Source organism: Amphiprion ocellaris, chromosome 17 (genome assembly GCF_022539595.1).
Source record: "Amphiprion ocellaris isolate individual 3 ecotype Okinawa chromosome 17, ASM2253959v1, whole genome shotgun sequence".
Taxonomy (NCBI): domain Eukaryota; kingdom Metazoa; phylum Chordata; class Actinopteri; family Pomacentridae; genus Amphiprion; species Amphiprion ocellaris.
The window spans coordinates 33,479,611-33,505,772 of NC_072782.1; the positions used below are offsets into that span (position 1 = coordinate 33,479,611).

The 26,162-nt window shown below is 44.1% G+C and overlaps 1 protein-coding gene across 3 annotated transcripts; it reads left to right on the forward strand.

Annotated features, from left to right (window-relative positions):
• Positions 1-5,842: 5,842 nt before the first annotated feature.
• lmbrd2b (LMBR1 domain containing 2b) lies at positions 5,843-25,542 on the forward strand. 3 transcript variants are annotated; one of them, XM_055019494.1, is made up of 18 exons: positions 5,843-6,021; positions 9,433-9,656; positions 10,126-10,238; positions 10,323-10,421; positions 10,539-10,706; positions 12,406-12,616; positions 12,686-12,760; positions 12,837-12,950; positions 13,211-13,394; positions 15,060-15,241; positions 16,967-17,100; positions 20,098-20,203; positions 20,335-20,432; positions 20,947-21,050; positions 21,128-21,174; positions 22,138-22,249; positions 23,964-24,154; positions 24,237-25,542. In XM_055019494.1, the coding sequence occupies exons 2-17, from the start codon at positions 9,483-9,485 to the stop codon at positions 24,131-24,133; spliced, it is 2,091 nt and encodes a 696-aa protein (XP_054875469.1). In that variant the 5' UTR covers positions 5,843-6,021; positions 9,433-9,482; the 3' UTR covers positions 24,134-24,154; positions 24,237-25,542. The 3 variants fall into 3 exon arrangements, with proteins under 3 accessions (XP_054875469.1, XP_054875468.1, XP_054875467.1); XM_055019493.1 differs by having other exon boundaries at positions 5,844-6,021; positions 9,436-9,656; positions 23,964-24,090; XM_055019492.1 differs by having other exon boundaries at positions 5,845-6,021; positions 23,964-24,090.
• The last annotated feature ends 620 nt before the right edge of the window (positions 25,543-26,162 follow it).

Genomic DNA, 26,162 nt, shown 5'->3' on the forward strand with positions numbered 1-26,162 from the left:
TCTGTATTTCCCTTGATATCTTATACCATGACCCTGTAATATCCTTCCACATCTCCTCAGATATTTCTCCTCCCAAATCTTCCTCCCAAACCCTCTTGAGTCCTGAAAGTCCTGGTGGATGAGATTGTCTCATTAAGCTATAAAATGCAGATGCTGTTTTTTTGGTCAGCTGATTGGCCTGTATCATTTCCTGTACTAATGTTTCCTTTATTAGGGGTGTCCTCTTTTGCATGGATAACAAACAGCTTCTCAATTGGAGGTACTTCCAGAAATCTGTTTTAGGTATATGGTATTTAGTCATTATCTGTTCGAAGGAGATAAATTTATCTCCCTCCAAGACATCCTCAATGTATATAATCCCTGCCTCAGTCCACGTCCGCCAGAATAAGGCCTTTCTGCCCACCTTCAACAATTTGTTATTCCAGAGTGATGATCTTCGAGTGAAAAGGGGCTTTGACCCTACAATTTGGTGTGAAGTCCTCCAGGTTTCTCTTGCAAACCTCAATAATGGACTATTACATGGGATTTCTCCCTCTGTCTGAGTTATGAAGGCGTGAATAGAAAACGGTTCTGTAAGTTCCCTCTCAATTGATACCCAAGCCGGGATTTGACCATCTGCACCATAAATTTTAGATAACTGATTAAGCGAGAAAGCATAGTGATACCAATCTACTCTGGGCATTCCAAGGCCTCCATCCTCTTTGGCAGCGTACAGTTTAGTTCTATTAAGGGATGGCCTTTTACCTGACCATAGGAATGTTTCTACTATTTTATTGAACTTTTTCAGTACAGGAAGTGGAAAATTCAGGGGTAACATATAAATAATATAATTAATTTGTGGGACCACTATCATTTTCAAAATATTTATTTTACCCAGTAGAGAAAGTCTCAGCTTATCCCAATTTTGAAGTTTACTCTCAATTTTCAGTATGAGGGGGAGAAGGTTTTCCTCCATTATATCCTTTAGGCCTGGGGTCAAATAAATACCTAAATATGTCAAGCCAGAGGGAAGCCACCTAAACTGCCAGCCCTGCCTGACTTCTGGTAGGCACCCCTTAGACAATGGCATTGCCTCTGACTTGCCCCAATTGACTTTGTATCCTGAAATAGTTGCGAAGGAGCCGATCACCGATAGCATGTGTGGTACAGCTACTTCAGGATTTGTAGACACCAATAAAATATCATCTGCATACAGCAACAGTTTATGTTCCACCTGCCCAGCTTTTATACCCTTTATATTAATGTTATCTCTAATAGCAATTGCTAAAGGTTCCAGTGCTAGCGCAAAGATTAATGGGCTTAGGGGACAGCCTTGCCTTGTACCTCTAAAGAGGGGAAAAGGTGTAGACCTCCTTCCATTTGTTAAGACTGAAGCCCGGGGGCTATGATACAACAACTTGACCCAATTTATGAATGAGGAGCCCAAACCAAACCCATGCAGTGTCCGAAACAGATATGCCCACTCCACCCTATCAAACGCCTTTTCTGCATCTAGAGAGAAGGCAACTCTGGGTTCAGCACTATCTTTTTCCTGCCACATCAAATGTAATAGTCGGCGAACATTATCAGCAGAATGTCTCCCTTTTACAAAGCCCACCTGGTCTGGATGAATAAGACTTGGCAGAAATTTCTCCAATCTTGTAGCTAATATTTTTGCCAGTATTTTTGCATCCACATTTATCAGTGAGACCGGGCGGTAGCTACCGCATTGTAGAGGATTCTTTCCTTTTTTATGAATAAGTGTTATTACTATAGATTGCATGCTCTCCGGTATGCTGCCCCTTTGGAGCGCATCCTGAAATACTTTAAGTAATCTTGGAGCTAGTATGTCAGAGAATGCCTTATAAAAATCTGTTGGGAAGCCGTCATCCCCAGGTGATTTCCCAGCACTCAGTTTTTTTATAGCTTGTTTGACCTCTTCAAGTGTAATATCTCCTCCAATATCTCTCTGTTCTTCTATTGATAAAGATGGCAAATGTACTCGTGATAAGAAATGATCTATGTCGTCCTGGTCTATATTGCACTGTGACGTGTATAACTTTTTGTAAAATAACTTAAATGTCTCATTAATCTCCCCGGTGCCTGTCACCAATGTCCCTTCTTCATTTTCTACAGCAGGTATTAGATTACAGCTATATTGTTGTTTTACCCTCTGAGCCAAGAATTTTCCTGCAGCTTCCCCTTGTTCATAATACCTCTGCTTACATTGAAATAATGCAAATTCTACCTTCTTCTGCAGTATAGAATTCAATTCAAACTTAAGCTTACTTAAGTGTGAGAGTATCATTAGGTTTGGTTGATGAGCATATATTTTCTCAAGATCCTTGATTTCTCTTTCTAGTTCCTGAAGGCGCCTGATAGATTGCTTTTTAAGAAAAGAGCAGTGTTGTATTAATCGTCCCCTCAAATAAGCTTTAAATGCATCCCACTCTAGGCCAGGGTTTGAGGCTGTGCCTTCATTTTGATCCCAATATTCAAAAATTTCTTGCTTTAAAAATTTACTAGATGTTTCATTCTGGAGTAATGAAGTATTTAGTCTCCAACGGGTCATAGGCTCCCTAGCTCTAGGCCCAAGGCTCAACACTGTCTCTACTGGGGCATGATCTGATAATACAATATTGCCAATAGATGCACTGACGGTCATGCCTACTAATTGTTTAGATATCAAAAAGTAGTCTATCCGTGAGTAGGTAGAATGAGGGTTTGAGTAGAAAGTGTATTCCCTTTCATGCGAGTATAAAAGTCTCCAAATATCGACCAGTCCTAATTCTTCTACCATAGTATCCACTGTTAATACCGATTTTTGTTTTGGTCTGTTATTTGTAGATGACGACTTGTCCAGTGCTGGGTCTCTTATCTGGTTGAAGTCTCCCCCAATTATAACATATAAGTTACCCATTTGTTTCGCTATATTACAAATATCAATAAAAAACTCTGGCGAGTCTGTATTGGGAGCATAAATATTAATAAGAGAGTATCTGACCCCGAAAAGATCTACATCTATTGCCACCCACCTGCCATCTTTATCTGAATATTGTTTGTGGACCTTAATATTAAGGTTTTTTCGAGTTAGGATGGCAACCCCCCTCTGTTTGGATGAAGTAGAACTATAGAATACCCTACCTACCCAGTCTCTTTGTAGTTTGTTGGACTCCCCATCACACAAATGGGTCTCTTGTAAGAAGCAGATATCCACTTTTTTCTGTTTTAAATATAGCAGAAGCTTCTTCCTCTTAACGGTCTCATTTGCCCCTTTTACATTCCACGACAGAATCTTAAGCATGTCTGCCATGATATGCAGTTGTTTTAATATTTTGTTTTCTGCCAAAGTCTTTGAGCGTCTTCATACTAATAGCATTTTGGAAAGAGTCATGTAAGCCATGAAATAAGTGTTTCCCTGTGTAACCAACATATTGATAATGAAAGAAAATGAACAAGCTTTGTGTGGTGGTGGTGTAGTGGTTAGCACTGTCGCCTTGCAGCTAGAAGATCCCTGGTTCACGTCCCGGCTTTCCCGGGATCTTTCTGCATGGAGTTTGCATGTTCTCCCTGTGCATGCGTGGGTTTTCTCCAGGTTCTCCGGCTTCCTCCCACAGTCCAAAAATATGCTGAGGTTAATTGATCATTCTAAATTGCCCGTAGGTGTGAATGTGAGAGTGATTGTTTGTCTCGGTATGTAGCCCTGTGACAGACTGGTGACCTGTCTAGGGTGTCCCCTGCCTTCACCTGAGTCAGCTGGGATAGACTCCAGCCCCCCCATGACCCTAGTGAGGATTAAGTGGTGTATAGATAATGAATGGATGGATGGATGCAGTATAAATACAGTAACAATAATAATTAGAAGAATTTGAATTGTGATTTTCTCAACTTCTCATTTAAAGATATCAGTACTTGTTTATAACATTTGTATAGATAGACAAATTAAATATAATATGCATAAATATAAAATATATAACATTTAGAACCTTGCTGTCTTGTGCAAAGTGGATAGTCAAACTGAATAAAAGTACAAATACGTTTAAATACATGATTTCTATATCATTTAATTGTTTTTAAACTTATTATTAGCACTACGAATAATAAAGGGCAGATTATGAATCAGCACCATGGAGCAAATCCGTGGCTCTACAGTACATGTCTGGAAAAGGTATGAAATTTAAAAGCAAGGACTCCAGGAAGAGTAGCCACAGTTAAACAGTCCAGTGTCTAATGGTGATGTAAATTGAGCTTAATATATTGTCTTCCTATGTCCTAAATTAATGCACGGCTTGAATTCTGGCTTTGTGGATATAGGCTGTACCTCCACCCCTCCTTTATTCTGGTCCCCCATTAATGTTCCCCTTTCAGTTCATGAATGAGCAGCTAGTCGTGTTTAGTTAACAGTCAGCCTTGGCGTCTCCTACAAACTATCAGCAGGTTGGCAGGTGAGTCAGACATCTTAATGTTAGTTATCTTTGCATCTTGTCATGATCACATAACACTTGTTTAACCCTCATCAGTACACGTGGTAAAACCTACTTCATCCGTACACTTGGGGTCCAGCTAGAATCCAGTAATATTTCATCTGTTTCACATTTCTGTACCTGTCCATACCCTCTCAATGTAAATTTTCCTAAAACGTGTGTCGTCTATAGATACAAATATGAAAGAAACAATGAAATTACTATTGATGATTACAAACGTGTAATACTTACAATGTTAGTGCAAGAACTCCTGAATGGAAATGAAACAATGCATCTGAAGCAGTCATCACAAGAGCAACACAAACATCCATCCATCCATCATCTATACACCACTTAATCCTCACTAGGGTCATGGTGGGGGCTGGAGTCTATCCCAGCTGACTCAGGTGAAGGCAGGGGACACCCTAGACAGGTCACCAGTCTGTCACAGGGCTACATACAGAGACAAACAATCACACTCACATTCACACCTACGGGCAATTTAGAATGATCAATTAACCTCAGCATATTTTTGGACTGTGGGAGGAAGCCGGAGTACCCGGAGAAAACCCACGCATCCACAGGGAGAACATGCAAACTCCATGCAGAAAGATCCCGGGAAAGCCGGGACGCGAACCAGGGATCTTCTAGCTGCAAGGAGAAAGTGCTAACCACTACACCACTGTGCAGCCCCAACACAAACATACATAAATAAAAGATGCACAGTCCGGCTGTGGTCTGTTGAGGGTTAATCAGCTACTGTCTCTCCCATGTTCTTTTACTGTCTACACTCTCAGGTCAATACAGCCCACCTCCAGCATCATCATCATCATCCTCCTCCTCCTGCTCCTCACCAACCCCCTCAACAGAAGCTGTTAATGAACCCCATCAGGTCAAACATAGACCGCCCCCTCACACAGATATGAGGTGTGAACAATGATGTGGTATGTCATGATTCCATGTTACATTCTTCATGAATATCTGCTGCTACCATTCAGCCCGTTATATTGTCAGGTATGTTTCTGTACGGTGTTTCTAATTCATGCTCCATGTGCCCCCTTTAACTTTGAGCCCCTCCACAGGTCTCTGCACGACCCTGCCAGATTTACTCTCCAACCTTTATCTCCTCACAACCCCACATTTCTGAAGAATACTGATGCATCTTATCCGGCTTGTACAGCACCAAGCCACTCCAAACGTCTTCGGTCACGGTACCGTTCTCCGTCACTATCCGGGTTCTTCTGGGTTCTTAAAGCGTCCTGCTCCGGTCTGACCCATAGACATATATACAGGGTGTGTCTACGGTCTGACCTGCAGGTGGCGCTAAATAAATAAACTGATGATGATGATGCGGAACAAACGAGCTGTCGCGCATGCGCAGAGCCACCATTCGCCTGTCACTGACGTCAGCGTCCGCTCCCGTGATTCCTCCGGTAGAACCGGGATGTGACGGACGCTGCTCAGCTACCGAGCCTCGGAGCGGCAGATCGTGACGGTGAACCGGCGGACAGCGACCGCAGCGGAGGAGCCGTGACCGGCGGCAGCCCCCTGAAGGCGGCCAGAGTTCCAGAGGAGTTCGGTAAGAGCCGCCGGAGCTCCGCAGCTAACAGGCTAGCTAGCTGTGATGCTAACTAGCTTAGCTTAGCTGCTGTTACCTGTCAGACAGGTGAGTCTCAGGTCCGGCTCACCTGGATGGGACTTTAGTTTTATTCTCTGGACAGATTCGTTCCGTTATTGAGCCTGAAACATCACAAAAAGGAAACAGGAAATCAGAAAAAAGGATCAAAAACAGGCTAAAGGTAGAAAAATACCTGAATATAATAAATAAAAACAGGTTAAAGCTAGAATAATACATAAATGTAATAATAAAAACAGGCTAACGATAGAATAATACATAAATAATAATATATATATAATAATAATAAACGTTCATCATGTCTTCTTATTAATGCAGTTAGATAGGTGATGATTACCTGTTGTCCAGGTAATCTATCCCACCTTATGTCTGAACAACAGAACTCAAAACTACAATATCTGGATATAATAATATCACTGATACAGTAGAACAGGTAAATCTAGAACCCAGGAGAACGTAGGAACTCTAATAAATATCAGTGATTTTATCTCCAGTTCCATCAGATGTTTAGAAGCTGTCAGTCTGAGTCTGTTTGATCCAGAACATCTGAGAACCTCTACAGATAAAAACCTGATCTACAGTCTTGATGTTCTCACGTTCTGCTCTGGAACGGTTCCACAGTGGGTAACTGCAAACATCTGGAACAGAAAAGAAACAAAGAAAGAATGTTTTACAGTAAAATACATACAGTCCCTGACAAAAGTCTTGTCACTTGGCTACAAGTTGACCTTAAGTGCCCCTCAAATATATTTCTAATCAATTTTTGTTTTTAAACAAGAAATGGCTAATTTCAATCCCAACAGCTTTTGAAATAATATTTTGATGCCAAACAAAACTGCTGAAAAGCATTCTAATGTTCACAGCTTGGTAAAGTCCACTGAGTCAGTTTTTGCAAAGACAAAAGTCTTGTCGCCTTGTCATATGATGCACCCAATCCTAGATTACAGCCTCACCTGTGATCAATAATTGATCAGTCAATTAGTGGGGGTGTATAAAAAGAACCCCAGCACACCAGACCTTCACATCAACTGCAACTTGACCTCTGACAACATGCCTAAGATTCACCCTGAGACCAAAGCGTTGATTATCAAGAGGCTGAAGACCAGATCCACTGCTGAGGTGGCCGACACCTTCAATGTGTCTCAGCATCAAGTACAAAGAATAAGAAAAAGATTTGAAGGGACTGGAGATGTTTTTGACAAGCCCAGGTCCGGCAGACCCCGCAAGACAACTGCTCGGAAGGCCGTTTGTTGGCTCGAAAATCAAAGGCCAGCCCCTTTTCCACTGCAGCAGAGCTCCACCGGGCATGGTCACCTCAAGTCCCCGTGTCAACCAGAACAGTTTGTAGAATTCTGTCTCGAAATGGCCTCCATGGTCGAATCAGTGCCCAGAAACCAGCACTAAACAAAAGGCAATTAAAAAAACGTGTGGCATTTGCCAAGGCCCACAGCCTGCTAAAAGGATGGACGCTGGAAAAGTGGCAGAAGGTGGATTTCTCAGATGAATCTTCAGTTGAATTACATCACAGCCACCGCAAATATTGCAGGAGACCTACTGGAGCCCGCATGGATCTGAGATTCACCCAGAAAACAGTTAAATTTGGTGGCGGAAAAATCATGGACTGGGGTTACATCCAGTATGGGGGTGTGTGAGAGATTTGCAGGGTGGAAGGCAATATCAATAGTCTAAAATATCAAGAAGTATTAGCTACCTCTTACATTCCCAACCATAAAAGGGGTCAGATTTTGCAGCAGGATGGTGTTCCATCGAATACTTCCATCTCTACATCAAAGTTCCTCAAGGCGAAGAAGATCAAGGTGCTCCAGGACTGGCCAGCCCAGTCACCAGACATGAACATCACTGAGCATGTCTGGGGTAGAATGAAAGAGGAAGCATGGAAGACGAAACCAAAGAATCTTGATGAACTCTGGGAGGCATGTAAGACTGCTTTCTTTGCTATTCCTGATGACTTCATCAATAAATTGTATGAATCATTGCTGAACCACATGGATGCAGCCCTTCAAGCTCATGGAAGTCATACAAGATATTAAATATGGATCTCACAGCACCACTACTTAATTCACTGACGTTATGCAACATATTTTTGTATTTGAAGTAAATTATTTGTTCAATTTTCACATTACTCTCTGTAGGCGATGAAACTTTTGTCTTGCCATTAAATGATCAATCTTTCTTCGGTGAAGCAAATTTATTTTAGTATATTAAACATAATTTGGGGGGGGGGGGTGTGTGTTAGCTTTCATATGAGCCATTTCTAAAACTAATGGATTAATTAAAAGTCAGGTTATAAGCTGTTGTTTCTACAAAATGGATAAGTGACAAGACTTTTGTCAGGGACTGTAGAACTGTACCCTCCTCAGTGTTTCCTCTAGGATTTTTTTCAGCAGCGGCGGTGGGTAAACACACCAGATTGCAGCTGTAAATGCGCTGCATGTGGCATGCTGGTCTTGTTGCAGCGCATTTCCGCCTGTGATCCGGTGTGTTTACCTGGAGAGGGCTGCAGCTCATTTGCATAAAGTAGACTGGACTTCTACTTTATGCAAATTGGATGCATCATGCGGAGATTCCACGCATGGTGCAACTGTCCTCAAACATCTAAACTAGCCGTTGGTGAACTAAAACCAGTACAGATTCAGCTGCTGCAGATTATTTCTCCCCTCAAATGCTTTCAGAAATACTTTTCGCTGAAGTGTTTTTGAAATAAAAGGGAAAGTTTGCGGCCGAGCTGCTGTGTTTATCCGACTCATCTGCCAGACCGTCAAGCTGAAAGCTCTGTCACGTGACCTCTCGTGACCCGCTTTTGCTCCAGCGCTGTCATGTGACCATGTTGTGGTCCGCTAGTGACCGCCCACCATCCGTGTGATTTTCAGATGCGGTGCATTGCCATGCAGGAAAATCGCATCTAGTGGACACACACCTTCAGATTTGGTTTGTTTATCTACAGTCAGACTGGTTTATTTATCTACAGCCAGACTGGTTTATTTATCTACAATCAGACATCTACAGTCAGACTGGTTTATTTATCTACAGTCGGATTGGTTTATTTATCTACAATCAGACATCTACAGTCAGACTGGTTTATGTACAGTCAGACTGGTTTCTTTATCTACAGTCAGACTGGTTTATTTATGTACAGTCAGACTCGTTTATTTATCTACAGTCAGACTGGTTTATTTATCTACAGTCAGACTCGTTTATTTATCTACAGTCAGACTGGTTTATTTATCTACAGTCAGACTGGTTTATTTATTTACAGTCAGGCTGGTTTATCTACAGTCAGACTTGTTTATCTACAGTCGTTTTGATGCTGTGAATCTCTTCTCTGTTCTCCAGCAGGTTCGCCAGCAGGTTCTCCAGAGGTTCTCCAGAGGTTCTCCAGCAGGATGAGTGGGGCGGCCCTCGGTATGGAGGTGGTGGTGGTGTTCTTCTTGGCGCTGTTCCTGCTCCACCGGTATGGAGACTTCAGGAAGCAGCAGCGCATGGTTCTGTTCGGAACGCTGCTGGCCTGGTACCTGTGCTTCCTCATCGTCTTCATCCTGCCGCTGGACGTCAGCACGGTCAGTCTGAGGAACGCTGCAGAAACTAGATGATTGGTCCTGAATGTGTAAATCTCTGATCCTTCAGGGTTCTGCAGCAGCTTCAGCATTAACAGGCTTAAATAACTATTTCATTCACATTTATTCTAGTTCCATCATGTGTTCCATCACAGCCTTCACTTAATGACGTTTTCAGCTTTCTGCTTCCACAATCTGATTCTAAGGTGTCAGAAATGCTAAAAAAACAATGTTAATATCATGAAAAACTGCTCCTTTATCCACTGAACCTCTGAGAATACGTCTAATGAAGCAGTAAATCATCATAACGTGGATGATGAGGCTGGAGTTTCCAGGATGTTTACCTTAACTCAGTCTCAGCTTCTCTGAGATGTTCAGGAACCTTCCATTGTTAATCTGCTCATCAATAAATAACTTCACCATTCAGAGGGATGTTCTTCTAGAACCTTCACTGTGTATCTGCTCCTCTCAGACCATCTACAACCAGTGCAAGGTGGACCACAAGGACCACGACCTCGGCCCCACCCTCAGCCCTCCGCCAGCCAATCACACGGTAGCAAACTCCTCGGTCACACCCACAAAAAGGTCAGCAGTCAGAGTAAAGATGGACTCAGTACACAGAGTACTACAGTAAAGATGAAGTCAGTAACTCTTGTGTTTCCTCCTCAGTGATGTCACTTCCTGCTACAAGCCGTGGAGCTATATCCCTGATGGAATCCTTCCGGTGTTCTGGAGGGTCGTTTACTGGACGTCTCAGTGCCTCACCTGGTCAGTAGCATTAGCTGCTATCTTTAGCGTTAGCTGCTGTCTTTAGCGTTAGCTACTATCTGTAGCGTCAGCTGTTGTCTTTAGCATTAGCTGCTACCCTGTCTCTGACTCCATCAGGCTGCTGCTGCCCTTCATGCAGTCTTACGCTCGTTCTGGAGGGTTCTCCATCACCGGGAAGATAAAGACGGCGCTCATCGAGAACGCCATCTACTACGGAACCTACCTTCTGATCTTCGGCTCGCTGCTCATCTATGTAGCCGTCCATCCAGAGCTGCACCTCAGCTGGTGGGTTAAAGATGATGTTGTCAGTTCAGAAAACACCAGGGGTCCTTTTCACAAAGCAGGTACAAAAGTGCAATTCAAAAGTCCAGAAAAGAATAATAAATAATTCCTTGCATTCCAATAGGGTCTTTGCACCATTCGGTGCTCGGACCCTAACAATAATAAGAAACCCATGCATTCCAATGGGGTCGACCCTAATAATAATAATAATAATAATAATAAACCTATGCATTCCAATAGGGTCTTTGCACCATTCGGTGCTTGGACCCTAATAATAATAAGAAACCCATGCATTCCAATGGGGTCGACCCTAATAATAATAATAATAATAAACCTATGCATTCCAATGGGGTCTTTGCACCATTCGGTGCTCGGACCCTAATAATAATAAGAAACCCATGCATTCCAATGGGGTCGACCCTAATAATAATAATAATAATAATAATAATAATAATAAACGTATGCATTCCAATGGGGTCTTCGCACCAACGGTGCGAAGACCCTAATAAACCTGACAAATTCCAATAGGGTTTTCGGACCCATGGTGCTCGGACCCTATAAACCCGAGGATTAATAAACCCATGCATTCCAATAGGGTCTTCGCACCTTTCTTGCTCGGACCCTAATTACTAATCCCAGTCTGAGGTTGCAGCACAATGTCATTAACAGAATATGATTTAAAATTAATTTAACAGATCTCGACATCATTCACCTGCAATCCTGTGGAACTCCTCCTTGATGGCTCTGACAGGTTTATGTCCAGGGAAAACCACAAAGATGGTAAAAGTCATTTCAGGGCCAGACACACATTTCTGACCGTCCTGCATACAGTTGCCTTACTGAAATGCTCTACATCTCCAACATTATATAAAAAACTTCCATTTGCAAAGAACCGCAGTGCAACACACAATATCTGCTGGGATGTGAGAGCATGACTGTGGTTGGTAATATTGCAAATGTAAGGACGGATTAGGTTGTATGTAGATTATGGACTGTGATGTGAAACGATACCGCTCTAAAAGATAACTGTCCGGAAATGCGAGAACATCTATGCACGGTCTGATAACAATCTCCCGACAAATATTTAATTCTCTACAGTAATTCTGCTCCTTCATCCACTGGATCGTTAATAAACGGACATGACATTTATAGACGGCAGAACGAGGCTCAAAACTCACCTGCTGAATGAATGAATGAATGAATGAGGAAATCTAATGGCGTGTGGCTGAAAGAGGGCGGAGACAGAGAGAAACTCGAGGTTTACTGAGATAAACCTGGTCCTGACCAGGTTAGATTCATAGAGTCTGTTACTATGGTAACTGACCGAGAGTTTAAGTTACCTCTCTTTGTGAAACAGGCTAGAGTTACCCCTCTGTCTCTGGTTTGAGTTACCTCCCTTTGTGAAACGGAAAACTCTGAGTTTCCCTCATTTCAGGGTTAACAAACTCAGAGTTTTCACTAAACCTGCTTTGTGAAACAGACCCCTGATGTTTGGAGAATTCTTGGGGTTAGAATGCAGATTTTAGTGAAAGAGTTCCACTTAAAGCTCTGATTTGCTGAAGATGACACGGTGAAAGAACATCTGAAGGTTCTGATGACTGATTGTTTGTACAGTTGTAGACGATAGATTATTTGATTTTGGTGATGATTCGAAGATGACCTCCAGCAGGTTGTAGGGTTCATGGTGTCTTGGGGTCTTCAGGTACGAGCTGCAGACCATCGGCATCACGGCGGCCAACACCTGGGGTCTGTTCCTGCTGGTTCTGCTGATGGGTTACGGACTGGTGGAGATCCCTAGGTCCTACTGGAATGCCTCCAGACACGGTCACCTGCTCATCAAGACCTACTTCAAGGCATCGAAACTGATGACGGAGAAGGCGGATGCCGAAGAGAACCTGGAGGACGTGATGGAGGTGAGCTGCAGGTAGGTCCTCTGGTCCTCACCAATGCTGGTCAGAACCTGACTGTCTGTTCTGCTGCAGGAGGTCAGGAAGGTCAGCGAGTCCATCAAGTACAACCATCCGCTGAGGAAATACATTGACACCATTCTCAGGAAGGTGAGTTAACTCGGCCACCGGCTCCAGGTGCTAGTCTGAGACAGGTGCAGACTAACACCTGGTTTATTCTCCTCAGTGCCCACTGGACTACCAGGAGAAGATGGGCAGGAACATGGACGACTACGAGGACTTCGACGATAAGCAGAACACCTACCCCAGCGAGAAGAGCCTGGTGAAGCTGCACAAACAGGTGAGATGGGACAGACAGGTGAGACGGGACAGACAGGTGAGATGGGACAGACGAGACAGACAGGTGAGACAGGAGAGAAAGGACAGGTGGGACAACCGCAGAAAAGCAAGGACAGATCAAAGTTGAACCTCTGAAAGGAAAGTAGAGAACTTGGATATCCCTGGTTCTGTTGGTTCTGCTGGTTCTGGAGTTCCTGGTAAGCTCTTCAGAGGTGTAGCAGCTCCTGTTCTCACCTGTCTAACCTGATGACCTGTGTCCAGGTGATCTACGCTGTTCAGAGACACAACCGGACTCGAGTCCAGTGGCAGATCCTACTGCAGCAGGCCATCCACCTGGAGGATGTGGCCAAGAACGAGACCAGTTCCACCCACCAGTTCGTCCACAGCTTCCCGTCTTCAGAGCCGGCCGGCTGGTTCAGCAGATATGTCTACACGCCATCTGTAGGTGGGTCTCAGGTAGCTTTAGTCCACTGTAGGTGGGTCTCAGGTAGCTTCATCCACTGTAGGTGAGTCTCAGGTAGCTTCATCCACTGTAGGTGGGTCTCAGGTAGCTTTAGTCCACTGTGGTTCCTTTTTACTCCACCAAGGAATGCAGCGGAGTTATGTGATGTTCGGCGTCTGCCCGTCTGTCAGCAACATTATTCAAAAACAGATTTAGATGAATTTTCATGGAAGGTCAGAAATGACACGAGGACCAGGTGATTAGATTTTGGCAGTGATGCGGCTTATAGTCTGGATCCACGGATTGGTTACAGATTTCTGTATCATTGCCAGATAGCGGCACAGCGTCACTGTAACCATGACAACAAGTGAACACTACGTCAGCTGCCTGACAAACACTGCCTGCAGTTCAACCTGAAACTCTGAATGTTTTGGTCTCAGCTGAGAACCAGAACCAGGAGGAATGTTCTGGTTCTCCATGACCTGGTGACTGTAAATGGGTTATTTTGGTTGGATTTTTAAAATGACACGCGTAGAATAAAGTGAATTTGCTGAAATGTCCGGACTTGAAGATAAAGGGTTCATGTTGGAGATATTTTAGGGTTCCAGGTTAGTTTTCCTCCTGGGCATCCACTGGAACCTGGTGTTTGGGAGTTCTAAGTTGACAGCAGCAGCAGAACTCCTGTTGGATTCTGCTGGGGTCCTGTTGGGTTCTGTTGGGTACTGTGGGTTCTGCTGGCGTTCTGTTGGGTCCTGTTGGGTTAGGTCCTGTTGGGTTCTGTTGGGTACTGTGGGGGTTCTGTTGGGTTAGGTTCTGTTGGGTCCTGTTGGGTTGGGTTCTGTTGGGTTCTGCTGGGTTCTGTTGGATTCTGTTGGGTTCTGCTGGGTCCTGTTGGGTTCTGCTGGGTTCTGTTGGGTTATGTTGGGTTGGGTTCTGCCGGTTTCTTTTGGGTTCTGCTGGGTCCTGTTGGGTTCTGCTCTGTTCTGTTGGGTTCTGCTGGGTTCTGATGGGTTCTGCTGGGTCCCGTTGGGTCCTATTGGGTTCTGCTGGGTTCTGTTGGGTTGGGTTCTGCTGGGTCCTGTTGGGTCCTGTTGGGTTCTGTTGGGATGGGTTCTGCTGGGTCCTGTTGGGTCCTATTGGGTTCTGCTGGGTCCTGTTGGGTCCTGTTGGGTTCTGCTGGGTTCTGTTGGGTTGGGTTCTGCTGGGTTCTGTTGGGTTCTGATGGGTTCTGCTGGGTCCTGTTGGGTCCTATTGGATTCTGCTGGGTTCTGTTGGGTTGGGTTCTGTTGGGTTCTGCTGGGTTCTGTTGGGTCCTGTTGGGTTCTGCTGGGTTCTGTTGGGTTCTACTGGGTACTGCTGGGTTCTGATGGGTTCTGCTGGGTCCTGTTGGGTCCTATTAGGTTCTGTTGGGTTGGGTTCTGTTGGGTTCTACTGGGTCCTGTTGGGTTCTGCTGGGTTCTGTTGGGTTGCGTTCTGCTGGGTTCTACTGGGTTCTGTTGGATTCTGTTGGGTTCTGCTGGGTTCTGTTGGGTCCTGTTGGGTTCTGCTGGGTTCTGTTGGGTCCTGTTGGGTTCTGCTGGGTTCTGTTGGGTCCTGTTGGGTTCTGCTGGGTTCTATTGGGTTCTGTCTGGAAGCTGTCTCACTGCTCTCTCCTGTGTGGTTCTACAGAGTGGTACTGGGAGTGTCTGCTGAAGCGCTGGTTCTATCGGCTGCTGTCGGTGGTTCTGACTCTGTTCAGCGTGGCCGTGGTCTGGTCCGAGTGCACCTTCTTCAGCACCAGGCCGGTTCTGTCCCTGTTCGCTGTGTTCATCCAGCTGGCTGAGAGAGATTACAACTACCTGTACATCGAGGTGAGTCCACCAGCTTCGCCAACAGCTTCACCACCAACTTCACCACCAGCATCTTCCTCATGGACCAATCTTCTGGTGGCCTCATAGTGTTCAGAGATGTTCAGGTTCCTGCCAGAGAGGAGGACAGGAGGATCATCAATCATGACCTTCAGTCATCTGACAGAATCAAACCACCCTCTGTAACTTGACCATGTTTAGTTATATCCAGGAAATCTTAAGAGCTTCAGGAGAAACCAACTCGACTTCATTGGTAGGTTCATGAAGACGTTTTCACCTCTCATCTTGGAGGAGAGGTGAAGGAGTCTTCATGAACCTACCAGAGAAGTCCAGTGTCTTGGTTCTTTCATGAATGTAGGAGGTTCTAGGGTGTGGATGGTTCTATCTCCCCACACCAGAGTTGAGCTGTTCCATGGTGGTTGGTGATGGACTGGTGAAGATGTTCAGGTTCTCCAACAGTTCTCAGTTGGATTGAGGTCAGTTTGGGTTCCATTCCTCCTTAAAGCCAGGTAGAACCTCAGAACATCATTACTGTGTCATACAGGTTCCATCTATATAAATACCAGTTCAGAACCTCTGTTAAATATTTTCTGTTCAGTCACAGAACCTGATGTGTTCCTCCTGGCCTAAACAGGAAGTAGAACCTTTTCAAGAGTGTTGTTGGTCTAATATTGTGCATTAACAGTGGAACCTTGAGGAGCAATGAGCAGCCCTGAGAAACCTGAAGCTGACATAGACCCCCCAAACCAGACACTGGATTCCACCATCAGAAGATGGTTCTTTTCCACCATCATCTGTATGGATACGGTGGTTTCAGAAATCATTATAGAGGACGTTCATCAGAGAAGATCCAGATCTCAGAGCTCTTAGAAACATCTGCTCCAAGATTCTTCAGCCTCTGACTGAGTCTTCACCATGACTGGAGTCTTTCACCCTCGGCTTTCTCATCAGATCCTTGGATCTTAGTCCAGATGGACGTCCTGAGTGAGGAGAGTCTTTAAAGATCCTCCTTTGTTGAACTTTACCACCACTTCTGCTCTCACAGGAAAATTCTGCTGAGGGCTTCAGTTTCCTGATGACCAGTTTCTCCTTCATTTCAAAGACCAGTGTTCTGTTCATGAATCTCAGACTCTGATAAAGGAACTTCTCCACCCTTCCTCTGGGCCAGGGTGACAACACTTCCAACACCTGGTTGTGAGTTTAGTACATTTTGGTCAAACAGAAATTCATCTCCTGGGACCTGACAGTTTAACCAGACCAACAACCAGACAGAACCTGATGGACCAGGTGGAACCCGTTTAGGAGACAATCAAACAACTTTTGGGACCCGGTGTAGAACCACACCTTCCTTTCAGAGGTTCTGCTCATGTTGCTGAACATGTTATCAAAAGACAAACAACTCCAAGAACCTTAAATCAGAGCAGATGATGTTCTATCAGACCGACTTTCTGTTTGTATGAAGCAGCAGAAGCCGCTGCAGATGTGTCCACCCCTTCTCACTCTGATGCTGTTCAAAGTGACCAGTCCTGTGCTAGCTTAGCATCAGTAGCTAATGATGCTAAGATCAGTCCTGTGCCAGCTTAGCATCAGTAGCTAATGATACATGGCCTAACCAGTGAAGATGTTTTTAACTGATCCAGGAATGATTGTGTTCATCAGTGCTGTAAATGTTGATTCCTGTTAGACCTACTGAGAGCAGCTGGTTGTAATGTGGCCTGTCTCCACCAGATGGCGTGCTTCATCACCATCTTCTTCCTGTGTACCTGCGTTTACTCCACTGTCTTCCGCATTCGAGTCTTCAACTACTACTACCTGGCCTCCCACCACCAGACCGACGCCTACAGCCTCCAGTTCAGCGGCATGTAAGACCTCCAGCAGCACCAAACCTTTAAATCACCAAACATGAAACCAGAGAAGTATCTCCAATAAATCACACAGCAGCCCTCTACATCTCCTCAACATCTGTATTCATGCTGCATCTAGAAATGTCATCACATCATCACACTCCACCTCCGTGCTTCACTGTCAGGACTATGCATCCACTGTGGTAGTCCTGGTCAGGTTCTCACCAAACATCTGGACTTCATCTGAGCCCAACTCATTGATCTTCATCTGACCACAGAATGTTCTCCAACATCCATCAGGCTTCTTCTCATGTTCTTCAGCAATCTTTCATCTGAAGTTTAGTTCTGAGCAGCAACCAGGTTTAGTTCTTGTCCTCCGTCCTTGATGTTCTGAAGGTTCCTTCACACTTTGCTCCTTTGAGTTTCTACTTTAGAGCCTGAATTTGTTTCTGATTGTTCATCGGAGGAAGTACTCTGCTGTTCTGCTTGTAATCTGATTAATGTGAGGGGATACAGTTTAGAACCAGTGGATATTTAAGTGATATTTTATAAGACTTTCCTCCCACATACAGATACTGATGAAATAAATCAGCGACAGGATTAAGAGAAGAACACATTACAGATGAAAACTCACAGGTTTAGTCAAACTAAACCCAAGGAAGAAGCTAAATGCTAGAAGCTAAATGCCAGAAGCTAAACGCAAGAAGCTAAATGCTAGAGGCTAAATGTGAGAAGCTAAATGCTACAAGCTAATTGCTAGATGCTAAATGTGAGAAGGTAAATGTGAGAAGCCATACGCTAGAAGCTAAATGCTAGAGGCTAAATGTGAGAAGCTAAACGCTAGAGGCTAAATGTGAAGTTAAATGCTACAAGCTAAATGGTAGAGGCTAAATGTCAGAAGCTAAACGCTAGAGGCTAAATGTGACAAGCTAAATGCTACAAGCTAAATGCTAGAGGCTAAATGTGAGAAGCTAAATGTGAGAATCTAAATGTGAGAAGCTAAACGCTAGAGGCTAAATGTGAGAAGCTAAATGCTACAAGCTAAACACTAGAGGCTAAATGTGAGAAGCTAAATGCTACAAGCTAAATGCTAGAGGCTAAATGTGAGAAGCTAAATGCTAGATGCTAAATGTGAGAAGGTAAATGTGAGAAGCCATATGCTAGAAGCTAAATGCTAGAGGCTAAATGTGAGAAGCTAAACGCTAGAGGCTAAATGTGAAGCTAAATGCTACAAGCTAAATGGTAGAGGCTAAATGTCAGAAGCGAAACGCTAGAGGCAAAATGTGACAAGCTAAATGCTGCAAGCTAAATGCTAGAGGCTAAATGTGAGAAGCTAAATGCTACAAGCTAAATGCTAGAGGCTAAATATGAGAAGCTAAATGCTAGAAACTAAACGCTAGAGGCTAAATGTGAGAAGCTAAATCCTAGATGCTAAATGTGAGAAGCTAAATGCTACAAGCTAAATGTGAGAAGCTAAATGCCTATATATATATATATATATATATATATATATATATATATAGATATATATATATATATATATATATATATATATATATGTATATGTATATGTATATGTATATATATTAGGGCTGGGACATCAACGCATAAATTTCGATTAATTAAATGCCGCGAAAATAACGCGTTAAAAATAATAATGCAATTAATTGCAGCCTCCTCAGTTCCCTCATTTGTGGCACACCGGAAACTCTGATGAACACTTCAGCCCAGTAGGTGGCGGTAATGAACCTAAAGTCTGTTTGTAGCCATGAAGAAGAAGCACAGGAAGCACTGAGTGAAGTCAGGCACTGGTGAACAGTGAAGGAAGACGAGATTGAGCTTGTTGGACAGAAAGTTTCCTTTTAAAAATCTTCCTGATGGCAGCTTGGATAAAAGCCTGGTTGTGTGCAAATTGTACAACAAAGAGTTTTCTGATCACTGCGTCACTTCAAGCCGATGGTATCACCTCAATGTAAAACATGTTGCTGTTAGCACCAGAGCTAACGTTAGCTACGAGTCATGCTAACGGCTAACGGTGTAGCCATCCCATAATAGACCACTTTTCTAGACAGTGCTTGAGTTTACAGAAAGTCTTAAAATGTTGAATAAAATCGCTATAATTGCACTTAGATTTGCAGTAATCTGTGAATGTAGCAGACAGATGAAAAATGCAGATAAATAGAAATGAAACATTTTTGTGGTTTAAGTTTTTACTCAGTTGAGGCTCTGCCTCCTTGGAGGAGGAATAACCTAAACAACAAAAATATCTCTTTTAATAACTTCATTATAAACTTTTTGTTTTTTATAAAAATGACAAATAAAATTTGATATTCCTATAAAAAGAACCATCAAAATGACACCATTTATCAGACCCAGAAAAGATGAAAACAGAATGAATCTCTGGATTTCCAACTTTCTGAAGCTCCTTGAACTACTTATGCTGATTTTATGTGCCATACAGTGGAAAAAACAACTAAATTCAGGCTTTAAGTCATCAAAATCACTGTTTTCTATATGTCCCATTTTCCTGTTTTTTAAAATAAATTTTAAATGATAAACACGTATATGTCTATTCATTGATTCAACTGTCAACCACAATTTTATTTGAATTGAAAAACTTCACTTATTATGTCAAATATTGCTATTTGACAAAACTGCAATTAACTGCGATTAATTAATTACAAAGCCTGTAATTAATTAGATTAAATTTGTTAATCGCGTCCCACCAGTGATATATATACATAGTACTTTGATTCTTCTTTTTATTATTTAAGAGTATTTTTAAACTATTTTTATTATTTGCACTGCTGCTAACTGTCGTGTTCTTCAGACAAATTTCATTGTACTTCTGAACAATGACAATAAAGTCTCTTTAAGTCTTTAATTACAGAGTGCTGTGAATGTAGCGACTGCTGTTAAACAGGAGCAGACATTTTGTAGTTAAACGCTTTAAAATAAGGATGAATCTCAGGTGAAGTCACACCCATTAAAGAAACACGATAACTTTATTTTCAGGCTCTTCTGTCGACTCACTCCTCCGCTGTGTCTCAACTTCTTGGGTTTGATCCACATGGACTCAGCCATCTCCCACCAGAAGAAGGAGCCCACCGCCTACACCTCCGTAAGGCACCTGACACACCTGACATACCAGACACACCTGGACACACCTGATACACCTGTACACACCTGACACACCTGACATACCAGACACACCTGGACACACCTGTACACACCCGTGTGTTTCCTGAGCAGATCATGGGATCGATGCAGGTGCTCTACTTCATTGCTAACGGCTTCTACATCTACTACCCCATGTTGATTGTCATCCTCACCATCGCTACCTACTTCAGGTGAGCAATCAGTTTTCAGGTATGACCAGTGTTTGGTGATTCTCTCCACCTGATTGGTAGCATTTACAGGTAGCTGATTGGTTATGAGACAGAAGGTTAACCAGCTCTTCTGATTGGTCGTCCTGCTGTCTCTCTAAACGTTCACTGATCTCAGGTTAGCTACAAGTTTGTTAAAACTGGTTCTTTAACCGGAATCAACCGGTTAGATCCAGTCTTCGGAACCAACCGGTTAGATCCAGTCTTCGGAACCAACCAGTTAGATCCAGTCACTGGAACCAACCGGTTAGATTGAGGCTTTAGTTCAATCCCAATCTTTGTGAATGTTCCGAGTGTCCAAACTGCCCCTGTAAAACCTTAGAGAACCCATCCCTATAGAACCCCTTAAAGAACCTGTCCCTATAGAACCCCTTAAAGAACCCGTCCCTATAGAACCCCTTGAAGAACTTCTCCCTATAGAACCCCTTGAAGAACCTCTCCATGTGTTCTCTAAGCTCTGGTTCTGGTTCCTCCTCAGCTTGGGAACCCGCTGTCTGAACCTTCTGGGCTTCCAGCAGTTTATGGGCGACAACGAGATGACTTCGGACCTGATCGATGAGGGGAAGGAGCTGATCCGACGAGGTGAGAACCAGAACCAGAACCACAGCTTGAACCCAATGACTGTTCTCACACACTAAACCTGCCGTTCTAATCCACAGAGAAGAGGAAGCGACAGAGGATCGAAGATGGCGAGAACCGACGCAGAGTGAGTTTCTGTGTTCTTGGTTCCTAAGAATAATAACTTTACCGCCTCTCGTCTGCGTTCAGTCAGATGCTGTGTTCGGGTCCGTCTGGTTCCTGTCGTTTTAATCTGCTGGTTTCTGTCGTTTTAATCTGCTGGTTTCTGTCGTTTTAATCTGCTGGTTCGTGTCGTTTTAATCTGCTGGTTTCTGTCGTTTTAATCTGCTGGTTCGTGTCGTTTTAATCTGCTGGTTCCTGTTGTTTTAATCTGCTGGTTCGTGTCGTTTTAATCTGCTGGTTTCTGTCGTTTTAATCTGCTGGTTCCTGTCGTTTTAATCTGTTGGTTCCTGTCGTTTTAATCTGTTGGTTCCTGTCGTTTTAATCTGATGGTTCCTGTCGTTTTAATCTGCTGGTTCCTGTCATTTTAATCTGCTGGTTCGTGTCGTTTTAATCTGCTGGTTTCTGTCGTTTTAATCTGCTGGTTCCTGTCGTTTTAATCTGCTGGTTGCTGTCGTTTTAATCTGTTGGTTCCTGTCGTTTTAATCTGATGGTTCCTGTCGTTTTAATCTGCTGGTTCCTGTCATTTTAATCTGCTGGTTCGTGTCGTTTTAATCTGCTGGTTCGTGTCGTTTTAATCTGCTGGTTCCTGTTGTTTTAATCTGCTGGTTCGTGTCGTTTTAATCTGCTGGTTTCTGTCGTTTTAATCTGCTGGTTCCTGTCATTTTAATCTGTTGGTTCCTGTCGTTTTAATCTGTTGGTTCCTGTCGTTTTAATCTGATGGTTCCTGTCGTTTTAATCTGCTGGTTCCTGTCATTTTAATCTGCTGGTTCGTGTCGTTTTAATCTGCTGGTTTCTGTCGTTTTAATCTGCTGGTTCCTGTCGTTTTAATCTGCTGGTTCGTGTCGTTTTAATGTGCTGGTTTCTGCTCTCCGCTGTGAGACGTGGAAGCTGGTGATGTTGCTGATTTCTGTGTGGCGGTGTTCTACAGGAGTGGAAGGAGCGTTATGGAAACCCCAGGGAGGACTTTACAGCGAGGAACCGGAGCAGCCATGAGATGAAGGAAACCAGCTACTCCGACTCTGTGGCCTCCCACACCAGACGTAAGACTGGAAGCTTTAACCTGGTCTAACATCTGGGTTAACCTGGCCTAACATCTGGGTTAACCTGGCCTAACATCTGGGTTAACCTGGCCTAACATCTGGGTTAACATCTGGGTTAACCTGGCCTAACATCTGGGTTAACCTGGCCTAACATCTGGGTTAACCTGGTCTAACATCTGGGTTAACCTGGCCTAACATCTGGGTTAATCTGGCCTAACATCTGGGTTAACCTGGCCTAACATCTGGGTTAACCTGGCCTAACATCTGGGTTAACCTGGTCTAACATCTGGGTTAACCTGGCCTAACATCTGGGTTAACCTGGCCTAACATCTGGGTTAACCCGGCCTAACATCTGGGTTAACATCTGGGTTAACCTGGCCTAACATCTGGGTTAACCTGGCCTACCATCTGGGTTAACCTGGCCTAACATCTGGGTTAACCTGGCCTAACATCTGGGTTAACCTGGTCTAACATCTGGGTTAACCTGGCCTAACATCTGGGTTAACCTGGCCTAACATCTGGGTTAACCCGGCCTAACATCTGGGTTAACATCTGGGTTAACCTGGCCTAACATCTGGGTTAACCTGGCCTACCATCTGGGTTAACCTGGCCTAACATCTGGGTTAACCTGGCCTAACACCTGGGTTAACCTGGCCTAACATCTGGCCTAACATCTGGGTTAACCTGGCCTAACATCTGGGTTAACCTGGCCTAACATCTGGGTTAACCTGGCCTAACATCTGGGTTAACCTGGTCTAACATCTGGGTTAATCTGGCCTAACATCTGGGTTAACCTGGCCTAACATCTGGGTTAACCTGGCCTAACATCTGGGTTAACATCTGGGTTAACCTGGCCTAACATCTGGGTTAACCTGGCCTAACATCTGGGTTAACCTGGTCTAACATCTGGGTTAACCTGGCCTAACATCTGGGTTAACCTGGCCTAACATCTGGGTTAACCTGGCCTAACATCTGGGTTAACATCTGGGTTAACCTGGCCTAACATCTGGGTTAACCTGGCCTAACATCTGGGTTAACCTGGCCTAACATCTGGGTTAACCTGGCCTAACATCTGGGTTAACCTGGCCTAACATCTGGGTTAACCTGGCCTAACATCTGGGTTAACATCTGGGTTAACCTGGCCTAACATCTGGGTTAACCTGGTCTAACATCTGGGTTAACCTGGCCTAATATCTGGGTTGACCTGGTCTAACATCTGGGTTAACCTGGTCTAACATCTGGGTTAACCTGATCTAACATCTGGGTTAACCTGGCCTAACATCTGGGTTAACCTGGCCTAACATCTGGGTTAACCTGGCCTAACATCTGGGTTAACCTGGCCTAACATCTGGGTTAACCTGGTCTAACATCTGGGTTAACCTGGCCTAACATCTGGGTTAACCTGGCCTAACATCTGGGTTAACATCTGGGTTAACATCTGGGTTAACCTGGCCTAACATCTGGGTTAACCTGGTCTAACATCTGGGTTAACCTGGCCTAATATCTGGGTTAACCTGGTCTAACATCTGGGTTAACCTGGCCTAACATCTGGGTTAACCTGGCCTAACATCTGGGTTAACATCTGGGTTAACCTGGCCTAACATCTGGGTTAACCTGGTCTAACATCTGGGTTAACCTGGCCTAATATCTGGGTTAACCTGGTCTAACATCTGGGTTAACCTGGCCTAACATCTCCTCTGCTGTTCCTCAACAGAAGCTAAATATTCTCGTTCTGGGAGCCGAGCAGAGAGAGATTGTATTGAGCTGCTGCAGGACGCAGAACCTCTGGACTTCAACGCCGACAGTCTGGCAGACGACGCTCTGGACACCGAGTCCACCAGGTACAGTGGGTCTTCAGCAGTCCTCCATCTGTCCTCAAGGTAGACAGAATCTTCAGTCCATCAGGTAGACTGAACCTTCAGTCCTCCAGGTAGATGGAACCTTCTGGTCTGATGTTGGTGGTTTCAGTCGTGTGTTTGTTCTTCAGGCATGCTGGAGGACGTTATCTGTCCATGTCCTCGTCCTGGAACCGGATATTTGATGACGTCTAGCGGGAGAAGAACCTGAGCAGAACCGTGACCTGGACCATCTGTGTGGAGCTGCACTGCAGGATGTTGTCCACCCAGCTCCCAGCATGCATCGCTCATGGAGCTCCAGGCAGCTGGTGGAGGAACCTTCAGTCAGTATGAATGTGTGAACTGAGCACGCTCAGTAGACGCCTGTCACTTTAACCAGACCCTGCTTTATTTATGTTTTTATCTTTATGCTGGTGATTATTTATGGCTGTTACCATGGAAACCGTTCTCACTGATTAACCTGCACTCGTCACAGTGAATCTATGAGTGTAATTAAAGAACCGGAGAACTTTGACTTTATCACCTGCTGCACTGACACTTCCTGTTTAGAGATCAATGTTCTCATTTTAGATTTGATCCTGAATGTCAGAATTTCTCTTCATCCAGAGTCAAAGAACGTAGAAGAGACCTTTAAAGAACCGCCTCACCTTCCAGACAGTCGCTGGTTCTCACATGTTCCTCTGCAGAACCCATACTGATCACTGGGTGATGAAGGAGATCAATAACTGATGAAGGAGATCAATAACTGATATCTGATCAATGTTTCCAGTAAACAGAAGAATCCATCCTCAGTGCTGATTGGCTGTGACTGGAGATGTGTAACCAATCAGAGGGAGCGTGTGGGCGGGGCTTAGCTGTGACCTCAGGCGTTTTTAGATTAATTTCATTGGTCAGGAATCTAAAACACGTTGAGCCAATCATGAGGAGCTGAGGACTAATTCAGACGTTTAACCTGGTCCAGGTCCTGGTCCCGGTCCCGATTCTGGTCCCGATTCTGGTCCTGGTCCTGGTTCTGGTTCTGGTCCCGATCCCGGTCCCGGTTCTGGTTCCGGTCCCGGTTCTGGTCCCGGTTCGGGTCCTGGTTTGGGTCCCGGTAGTACCATGTCAGATGTTGTTTTGCTGAAGGTGCAGAGAGGCGGATGTCAGTTTAAACGTTCAGAGGAAAGAAACCAGCGGCTGCCTGGAAGCTGCAGTGGGACCGGTTCTTTAAGGTTCTTTAAGATTGTTTAAGGTTCTGGTGTGGATGAAGGCTCCCTGTTGGCAGGTTCTGCTCAGAACTGTAAATATGTACCATAGGTTTTCTATTTCCTCCTGTCCTCTGGTCGTAGTGTTTCTGGTGACGTTCTGAGTATTTATTGTCCGTCCTGATCTCAGCAGCTTCTGTGGTTCTCATGTAGTTCCAGCAGCCATGGTTCCTCAATAAAGTTCTGAAATGTTCCAGCTGTCTGCCTACTTATTTTCACACGTATGAAACATGTATGTTCTGATGTATCTGGAAATGTTGTCATAAACTCTGATATTTATCAAATAAAACTTTATCAACATTAACGAAACTAAATAAAGAACCTGAGTCTGGTCAGGACAAGCAAGTTCTAGAGGTGGAACGGGTTCTAGGGGTTCAACAGGTTCTAGAGGTTAAACAGGTTCTAGATGTTAAACAGGTTCTAGAGGTGGAACATGGTAGAACTAAGACAACTAGTTTTGATGTGTATATTTCTAAAATAGTTTGTTCTTGGTTCTACCTGTAGAACCTTCTTTAACCTCCAGAACTCCACATGGATCAGACGACTGAGTATTCTATACAATACAATACAATAACTTTATTAATCCCTGAAGGGAAATTCAATTGTCTGGTCTCTTCTGTTTACTTTTGAATTAAATTGTCTGATTGCTGATGGTAAGAAAGATTTTCTGAATCTTTCAGTCCTGCAGGGATAGGAGTCGTCCACTGATGTTTTGTTGTTCACTGAGGCAGATATGAAGTGGATGATCCATGTTTGTCAGAATGGCCTCCATCTTTCTAAATGTCCATCTCTCCACCTCATCCTCCAATGAGT